Below are 9,367 nucleotides of genomic sequence, written 5' to 3'. Positions count from 1 at the left end.
TACTAGCACCTGCCTTACCCCAAGATTTGTAATGTAGATTGAGATAGGGCTGGAACATTTGCATTGCTGATCAAGTGGTCCTGGAAAGCAGGCTTTGATTTGAGGAAGTAGTGCTTTGATTCCTTCCTCTGAGTTTGGAGAAGGAGAGGTAAACCCTTGTGGTGGAGGGAAATGTGAGGCTGATAGAGAGACCCTATTGTCGGAGAGCTCTGTCCCCAAGGTTATCTCCCACTGGTTACAGACGCCTGAGTGCCATGTAAAACATTCCCAGGCTTTGCCTTTTGCAGTGCTGGAGTGGCAGCCTGGAGCAAGAGGCTTTTTTTTTTCTCTGAAGCTTCCATGGACAGATTATGTTTACTTTTTTTTTTTAAAAAGGTGGGGGCTGGAAGGTGGCTCAGTGGTAGAGTGCTTGCCTTGCATGCATGAAGCCCTGAGTTCGATTCCTCAGCACCACATAAGCAGAAAAAGCCAGAAGTGGCACTGTGGCTCAAGTGGTAGAGCACTAGCCTTGAGCTGAAGAGCTGAGGGACAGTGCCCAGGCCAAGTTTAGGCCCTATGACTGACAAAAAATAAATTAATTAATAAAGTAAGAAAACAGTTGCTCAAAGCCAGGTGCTGGTAGGCTTACACCTGTAATTCTAGCTACTCTGGAGGCTGGAATCTGACAGTGATGGTTCAAAGTCAGCCCAGGCAGGAAAGTGTATGAGATCCTTCTCTCCAACTAAATTTCCCACAAAAAAGCTAGAAGAGGAACTGAGGCTCAAGTAGTAGAAGAACACTAGTTCTGAGTGAAAGAGCTAAGGGACAGTGCCAAGTTCAAGCCCCAGAACCAGCCACTCCAGAAAAGAAAGAAGAAAAAGAAATTTAAAAACCAGTCAAAGTTCCTTGAAGCAGGAATTTTGACCCATTTGAAAAGTACCAACTTAATGCCTTTTGGTTATGAAGTATCACTTCATAATCACTTCTCAATACTTTGCAAAGGATCAAAGAGAAATAAGCCCTGTTCTCTGATCCTGACAGTATGTCCCAGTGTTTGTTGTTTGAGAAACATTTTGTCTTATCTCTCTGCCTACTGTGTGTGTGTGTGTGTGGTTGTGGGGCTTGAACTCAGGGTCTGGGTTCTGTCCCTGAGCACTTTTGCTCAAGACTAGCATTCGACTACTTTGAGCCACTAGTACTGATTTTTGAGTGGTTAATTTTAGATGAGAATCTCACAGACTTTCTTGTCCTGGTTGCCTTCCAACCACAGTCCTCATAGCTCAGCCTCCTGAGTAGCTAGGATTACAGGCATGAGCCACCAGTACCTGGCCTCCCTGCCTATTTAACACAAAGAATTGTTTAGATTTTTGAGGAAACTGATCATGGGGGATTGAAGGTAGGACTTATTATCAAATATATATATATATATATAAATATATAAAACAAAGTTACTTAGTATCTCCATGAGGTCATTGACTCTCTTTAGCCTTTAAGGACTGGCCAACAGGGAAAGATGCTTTGTCTACAAGAACTCAAAACTTGGGGTACGTTTCTTCACTGTGTAGCTTGGTAGACTTCAGGGGGAGGAGGCGACTACATTTCTTTTTATTTCTGTTGCTCCACGGATTATTCCATAATATAGAAATGTGAGGTGCTTTCCAGTGGGAATTGAGTCATTAAAAAGTCACAGTGCATCCCAAAGTACTTGGAAAAGTCCTCCTCTTTCTTCTCACAGGGAATAAACCCAGACTTTTCTTTTCAGTTCTCTTCCTGCCACTGGCCTCCCCCCTTCCCCCCTTCCCCCGCCGCCCCCCCTTCGCCAGCCAGCTCTTGAACACGTCTCTTGGCTTTTGCTCATTATGCAGAACATTTGATCATTCCTGGCGGGTGTTGGTGTGGGCAGGGACAGGATCGCTGAGAAGTTCTGGGGAGCTTCTCTCAGGGCCTGTTTCCGGCTCCCTTGGACTTGGGCCCTGGGAAGCCAGCGGGCTGAACAATGAGAACCAGAGCCCAGTGACCTGGGTGGCCCTCCCCAGCCATCTTTGTCATTTGTTCCACCCCGCGGCGCTCCTTCTCCAGGGAAATCCTGTTCAGACCTCCAAGGAGTGGGAGTCTCTCCATAAACCCTGGCCTGTCGTTTCCCGGCCAGCCTGTGCAGCCTGTGCAGCGGGTGCTGGGGCTCCTTCTCCAAGCTACTCCCAGCAGGCAAGGGAGGGAGAGGCGCAGGCCGAGCAACCTTGAGCACACAGCACTGCTGGCTGCATCAGGGCAGGATCCAACTGTGGAAAATCTACATGTGACTAAAACCAGCCAGAAGACAACAGACTTGGGTCGTGAGGCAAGAAAGAGGAGCCAGACTAACCCGGGGCCAAGCCAGCTTTACAATCATTACACTCACCCTAGCCTTTTTCTTTTCCTCTCTCCCTTCCTTCCTTCCTTCCCTCCTTCCCTCCCTCCCTCCTTCCTCTTCCCCCCTCCCTCCTTCCCTCCTTCCCTCCTTCCTCTTCCCCTTCCCGCCTTCCCTCCTTCCCTCCCTCCCTTCCTTCCTTCCTTCCTTTGTTGTTCCTCCCTTTCTTCCTTTCCTCCTTTCCTCCTTCCCTCCCTCCCTCCTTCCTCTTCCCCCCTCCTTCCCTCCCTCCCTCCCTCCCTCCCTCCCTCCCTCCCTCCCTTCCTTCCTTCCTTCTTTCCTTCCTTCCTTCCTTTGGTAGGGACTGGGGGAGGTTGCTACAAATAATTTATAAAACTGCAGTTTCAAGGACTTTTCTAATTTGAGGAACGAATCACACCCACCTCTAGAGTGCTGGGTAGATCTCTTGTGAACCTGACACCAATGACAGCAATAATTAGCTCCCCCGGGTATCTATTAACCCAAATGAAACGCCCAGTGCCCTGGCCAGTGCCTTGTGTTCTGGAAACCCCAACTGAGGTCAAGGCGAAGAAGGGTAGACTCCTTTTGCTGGCTTTCCACCGTGTAAATGGACTCTGGGAAGAAACAGTAGCTTGCAAACAAGACAGTGCTTGGAGGGCCCTGATTTGAGGAGCCCCTGATTTGGGACAGGAACGTTTTCATGGCCTGCCCTCTAGTGTCAGCCATGGAGAACTACAGCTGACTGGAGATGGAGTGTGTTACTTTCTCAGGGACCCAAAACGACCTAAGAGGCATTTGCAGGGTGCAGAATCCTGAACGTATCCATCTGATCTTATCTGCTTAGAGCAGGTAGCTTCATTCCTTTTCCCCACTCGTATCAACTGTGTGGCTTGCTTCGGAAAGCTCCTGATCTTGCAGGCAGGCTGGTTTTTTACTGGGGGTGGCGGGGTGGCCATAGGTACGTGCTGGGCCCTGGCACCCAGTCTCAGGTGCAGTTCCTACAAGGCACCGCAGGAGGCGCTGTGTCCTCTGGGTGGTATCACTGGAGCATGGCCATCTGCCTCCTCCTTTCTGGTACCACTTGATGCGCTAGAATCTAAGAGCTTGTGTGGCCCAGGACCACAGTGTCCTGAGCTGCATCTCTGTCTTTACATACAAACAGTAGTCTTGACCAAATACAAAACACAGGAAGCATTTCTTGTATTCCCTCTGAACACACCCCCATGTGGGTCCCCAGGAAACTTGTTTAATCTGAGAGTTTGTACGTCTCTCTCAAGAGTTTGTACCCCTTCCTCTCCCTATGTGTCTATATGTGCTGACCTAGATGCTATTCTTTTAGCATTTTGGCTCAAAGCTGGTTTTCTACCACTTGAGCCAGGGCTCCACTTCTGGTTAATTGGAGATAACAGTCTCACAAACTTTCCTGTTGCTTGGGCTGATTTTGAACTGTGATCCTCGGGGGCTGGGAAGGTGGCTCGGTGGTAGAGTGCTTGCCTTGCATGCATGAGGCCCTGGGTTTGATTCTTCAGCATCACATAAACAGAAAAAGCCAGAAGTGGCACCGTGGCTCTATGTAGAGTGCTAGCCTTGAGCTGAAGAGCTGATGGACAGCGCCCAGGCCCAGAGTTCAAGCCCCATGACCGACCCCTCCCCCCAAAAAATGAACTGTGATTCTCGGATCTGAGTTAGCTTGGATTACAGGTAGTAACAGGCAGCTTCAGTCTTGATCTTAAAGGTGACAGAAATGGTGATTTCATTGTGGGAAGGGAATTCATTGTGCATTGAATTGTGTTTCAGGAATTCCTATGTTTAAGTTCTAACCTCCTAGTACCTGCTTTTTTTTTTTTTTTTTAATGATTGTGATCATTTCCAACAAGCACATGGTCCCTTTTTGGAAATGATTGTGAATGTAATTAGCTCGAATGAGGTCATTCCTGAATTGAGCAAGACAGTTGCCTTACCAAGAGGGCCATATGGACACAGACAGGCACATGGGCATATGAGCATCAAGATAAGGATGGAGTTAAATCAGGTGGTTAGGTGCTCTAACCCTGTGGAATTTGTTTGTGTGGGTTCTGGGTTCTGTGCAGAATAAATTGCTCTGGGGAAATGACACCTCTGATGAGCTAAAGGACTGTGTGTGTGTGTGTGTGTGTGTGTGTGTGTGTTTGTGGTGTAGGGGTTTGAACTCAGGACTTCATGTATTCTACCACTGTGAACTACATACTGGCTGCTAATGAGTAGCCTTGTAACTCAAGGCCTCAGTGTGTTGAGGACCTGAAGTGTAGCTCTCGGGTTCCATGGGTAGGTGTGTAACAGTGTGCAAGCTCTCGGGGAAGGGGGGCTCTTCTCTCGTCCATCCATGCTGCTGATAACCCCATGTGGTGTATCTTTGTGCCTGCATAGAAGATGCCCTCAGCTTCATGTGTGTACTTCTGGCTGGCGAGGGGGTGCTGAACTTCCCACGCAGGTATCAACAGCTGAGTGTGAGTGGGGTGGGGGGGGAGGGGAGGTCCCAAAGCCTTCTCTGAACAGGTCTTTCCCTTTCTAAGGGCTGCTCTTTCTGGGGATGTCTATGAACTAGCCCAAGCTTGGAAAGCTGGGAGCTTGGATCTTTACACTTGAATGAAGCTGAGGTTCTCGGAGGAAGAGAGATGAAGGAACTGGATATTGAGCTTCTGCCAGAAAGATATTTCACGCTGTTTCTTTTAGGTAGAGGTTTTGGCATTTTTCGGGCCCTGGGTTGGCCACACATGGAAGCAGCAAGGTTTGACCCCCGTGCTGTGGTCCTATTTCAGCCTTGTGGGGTGACTTGAGGCATGCAGATCCATTCAGCTTTTCTCCCGGCTTATTGGGGGGCATCCTTGCCCTGCGGGCGATCTCCTCGCTGGGGTCTTGGCTGGGAGTGGGGTACAACTTGTTAATCTTGTGAGTCTTTTTAGATGAGGTGGCTTGATTGTGTGGGGTTTGGGCTTTGAAGAGGAAATGGGGGTGTTGGGTGTTGGGAGGTTGGCAGGTGCAGTTTGTGGGTGGCGTTCTCAAGGACAGATGCAATAAGCTCAGGTTAGCAGACCCTGCACTGCATCGAGCTCGATGACAGTCAGGGTTCCTTTTACCGTGGGAGAAGGGCCTTGCCACTGACTTCCTGCATTCCTGCAGCCCGCAGGGTGCTGCCCTGTCCCTGTTGCTGCGCGCGCAGCGGCCCCGCCCCCTCCCTCCCCTCAGCAGCATGCGGTGGGCATAGGCCTGGGCATGGCTTGCTTGCAGCTGTTTGCAAGTTCCTGCTCCTTGTCAGCGAGACTGCAGCTGTCACAGGTCCTCAAATGTCAAGTCCTAGGGGTGCAGCTGCTCGGCTCCCCTGGCTCATGCTCTGCAGGCTGACAGCATCAAGTGCACACCAGGTTGCCACTGTCACGTTCATGGTCAGGGTGGTGTCTGCACAGGTCTCCAGGGGCTGTGGAGTTAAGGCAAAGGCAGGATGTGGATCAGGTGGGGACTGTGGGCTGGCATGCCCAGTTCAAGCCGGCCACAGCCACCTGCCACAAGCCTCCTGCAGTGTGGGCGAGGATTCCTTTCTCCCTTTAGTTTTTTTTCCTTACAATTTTGTTCAGGCCAAGTTTGGACCGTGATCCTCCTACATACACTCCTAAGGGCTAAGACTATAGGCATGTATCACAAAAGCCAGTTACTTTGTGTGTGTGTGTGTGTGTGTGTGTGTGTGTATGTGTGCCAGCTTAGAAATGCTGTAGCTCTCTAGAAATGAGGGCATTTAAGCTCAGAGTAAAAGCACACTCAGGGTAAAATGCCCACCTAAGAAAATGCTTTAATAGCTAGACATTGTTCCTGGAATTAGATGAGGCCCCCTAATGATGCTGCAGATAGCATTTCATTCTGAATTCTTCCCATGTATGTTGCTCAGACCACTTCCAGCCAGTGCCTGCCGACAGGGCTGCCTTCGACCCCAATCCAGAGAAAATCAGGTGGGATCTTGAATACTCTGCTCCACATCTCCATTTGTGCCATGATATGCTCTCCAAATGCATTTTACCAAGAAAAATACTGGATTCTGGGCCAGTGTTTGTCAATTTTGGTTTGGAGCACAATGAAATTACAATCTGGCTAAGTGGTTAAGCAAAGTTCCAAGTTGATGAATGCAGCTGTGAGGAGGGCCATTCTAACACATTGTTAGAATGCCTTAGTATTTCTTTGCTTCTAACACATTTCCTTTGTGCTGTGCTAGAGATTGGACCCAGGGTCTTGAGTGTGAGGAAAGCTTTCTACCACTGACAGAACTACATTTCCTGCCCAAGTACATTAATTTCACTCAGGCACCTTCTGGCTTCTTGTTGCTTTCCTGTGATGCTTGGAAATGGTGCAAACGGATAGCTAAAGCTTTGTTGCACTGTTTTCTCTCCCTTAAAATACATTTTTATTAGGCAGCAAACCAATTCACTGGTAGCCTCTCAAGCTTAGATAAAGCAGGAGATAAGGCTAGCATAACTGCTGTCACCTAGCAGAACACTGGCGAATCTAGTGGACCCTTGTGGGCATAAATACAGCCCTCTGGTCTTCCTTGTGTATTGTTGATGTGAATTCTACCTGGTCTGCTCCGAGTAGGTGGATGAATTAGTTGCTGGACTTCTCTCAAGTTTGTGACTTTAGGATGTGTGTTCTGAGGTTTTCTGTATATAATGTTTTTCAGTAGGATTCTACTATGGAGTCTTTACCTTTTATCTGCAATTAGACAAACTATCTAATCTCAAAGTCCTCTTATCAGCTCTCCTCATTCTATTTAGAATTAATTCAGGCAATCTGGAAAATTGAAGGGAATAGGAATTCATTCAACAAATAGCCTCAACAAAAGCAAACACTGTATTAGGAGCTGGAAATCTTATTAAAACGTAAATAAACCAAATAATGCCATTATAGTTTGATATAGTTTCTTTATTAACTTATTAATATGGACAGTCTATTATGCAACATTACAGATGTCTTTCAATACCTAACAAAATAGAGTCCACTATCCAGCCCAGGAGAAAGACAATAAACAAGATCATTCTTACAGTACGTGTAGCATCAACACTTGCAACAGTCCCTTATTTTCAAGTTTTTTTTTTTTTTACTTCATTAGGGTTTTGACTTTCTGAACTGTAGCTGTCACAGAGTCATAGTCCCATTTAGATCACCCCTGCCCCCCTAAAAAGACATGTGGTACCTCCTCCCACTGGGGAGAAGCGAGCTGCATCACCTCCTTGGCAGCCCTTTCTACTGTCATAAAGTCCTTCTGCAATGGAGCCCACATTCCCTCGTGGGCTGCTAGTAGTCAGCTGTGGCTATGGGAGAAAGCAGGTGGGTCATAGGGGTATTCTGATTAGCTTACAGAGACTGTGTATCAAAGCTCTAAAAACCCATTGGTGGTGGAAGTGGCAGTGAAGAGCACACTGTATCTTGCCAAGGGAGCTCTTCTCCGTGTCTCGGCTTCCCGACAGCCTGAGGTTACTGCAGTCCTCAGGGGGAAAGTGGAAACACTAACAGTGATCGGTATGAGGCTATCTGCAGGATGGACTGGACTGGCTACTATGGCTTTTATAACCTGCCTTCCTTTCTTTAGTCCAGACAAGCATATTTCTTTATCTTTCCTCCTGTGTCCTGTTAGTATCAGCACAAGATTTACAACAACCAAAGATGAGACTCCTTGTTTCTGAATGATGAAAAATTAAAAAAAAAAAATCACCCCATAGTCCATTCTCCAATGAGCTATGCTCAGATAGATATTCTCAGTTGAAAACAAATGCCAGATGACTTTTAAAGACAGTATTGGACAATGTTGATTTAACGGATGGAAGAAGTTGTGAGGTGAAACAACATAGATCAGAATCTAAAAACCCGAGATGGTACAAAGCAAGAGGGATTGTTTAATCCCTCAGTACTACTCACACTGAAAACCACGTAAGTTTTCAACATCAGGCTACTGATGACTGTCAAATATGGAGCCAGAAACTTTAAGAAATCGAAGTCCAAGTCGGGAGTAGTTTCAGTTGTCTATGACACTTAGGAAAAAGGGGAAAACATAGGGTAGAAAGTGAGAGCACTGGGAATTATTTTACTCTAGGTACCATTTGCTAGACATCAGTAGGTATGACTAATGAGTGAGCAGTCATACAGGTTTTTTTTGGTCACTGGTGCTTTCCAAGCACCAAAATATGGAGCTATGTGTACTATTCAATTTCATCTTAAAGAGGCTAGACAGATCCTGGTGCATTCTCTGTTCCTAGTTTACCAGTACATTATTATGTAGGTTACCGCATGTGAGGAGCAAGTCATTATGTAGTACCAAGTTTACATCATCATAGGACTACAACATGCACATTCTACTTAATGTAGCTTCAAGCAACAGGAGTACAAGAGAACAGTTATGGGTGGAGACTTTGTTTTGACAGTCATGTTCACGCTAACTATGGGTTTAGAAATCTTATTAGGCAGGTACCTACTGCAGTTCTTCAATTGGTATTGGAACATTACACGCATGCACAGGTGGTGTGGTAGAGAATGAAGTGGAGGAGGCAGCTGGATGGAGGACAAAGGGGAAATCAGAGATGGGATGGTGCCTGCTGACGAGGAACTGTCCTCAACTCTCCACAGTAAGTCTCTGCTCTGTAAGAGAGGCCTGTTGGGCCACACTCTTGTTCTCATGGCTGCGAAGTTTGGATACCACATCTAGAAAGGCCAAATCCTGGACTTCCTTATGTAGAGGTTCTAGAAGACAAAAACCAGGTGAAAGATATGTTTCTGTTAGGTTGTCCCAATCTTATGACATCATCTCCCCAAACAGACTACCATGTTTATTTTGATGAGGTAGAGCTATAAAATTAGTATCAATTCTGGGGGAAAAAAATACAATCAGTAGCTTAGTAATGTCTTTAGAAATGCACTGTAATAAGTAATAACAACTGTATTTGCCACATTTTTGAGTTCTGTGTCCTAAGACTGATTAATGATGAACAGAACACACTATCTGAT

General features: G+C 46.8%; 1 protein-coding gene across 4 annotated transcripts in view; it reads right to left on the bottom strand.

The window, feature by feature from the left end:
• Window positions 1-7,276: 7,276 nt before the first annotated feature.
• Window positions 7,277-9,367, bottom strand: part of Rap1gds1 (Rap1 GTPase-GDP dissociation stimulator 1) — a 104,577-nt gene continuing 102,486 nt past the window's right edge. For all 4 annotated transcript variants that reach the window (XM_070022309.1, XM_070022311.1, XM_070022312.1 and 1 more), the window contains one exon: window positions 7,277-9,103. In XM_070022309.1, coding sequence (XP_069878410.1) covers window positions 8,976-9,103 — 128 coding nt within the window. In that variant the 3' untranslated portion in view covers window positions 7,277-8,975. The remainder of the gene's footprint in view (window positions 9,104-9,367) is intronic.

This window comes from Dipodomys merriami, unplaced genomic scaffold, assembly GCF_024711535.1.
Source record: "Dipodomys merriami isolate MVZ:Mamm:240054 unplaced genomic scaffold, mDipMer1.0.p SCAF_15, whole genome shotgun sequence".
NCBI classification, from domain to species: domain Eukaryota; kingdom Metazoa; phylum Chordata; class Mammalia; order Rodentia; family Heteromyidae; genus Dipodomys; species Dipodomys merriami.
Note: the sequence above shows the minus strand (reverse complement) of the source record. Positions and strands in the feature narration are given on the sequence as shown.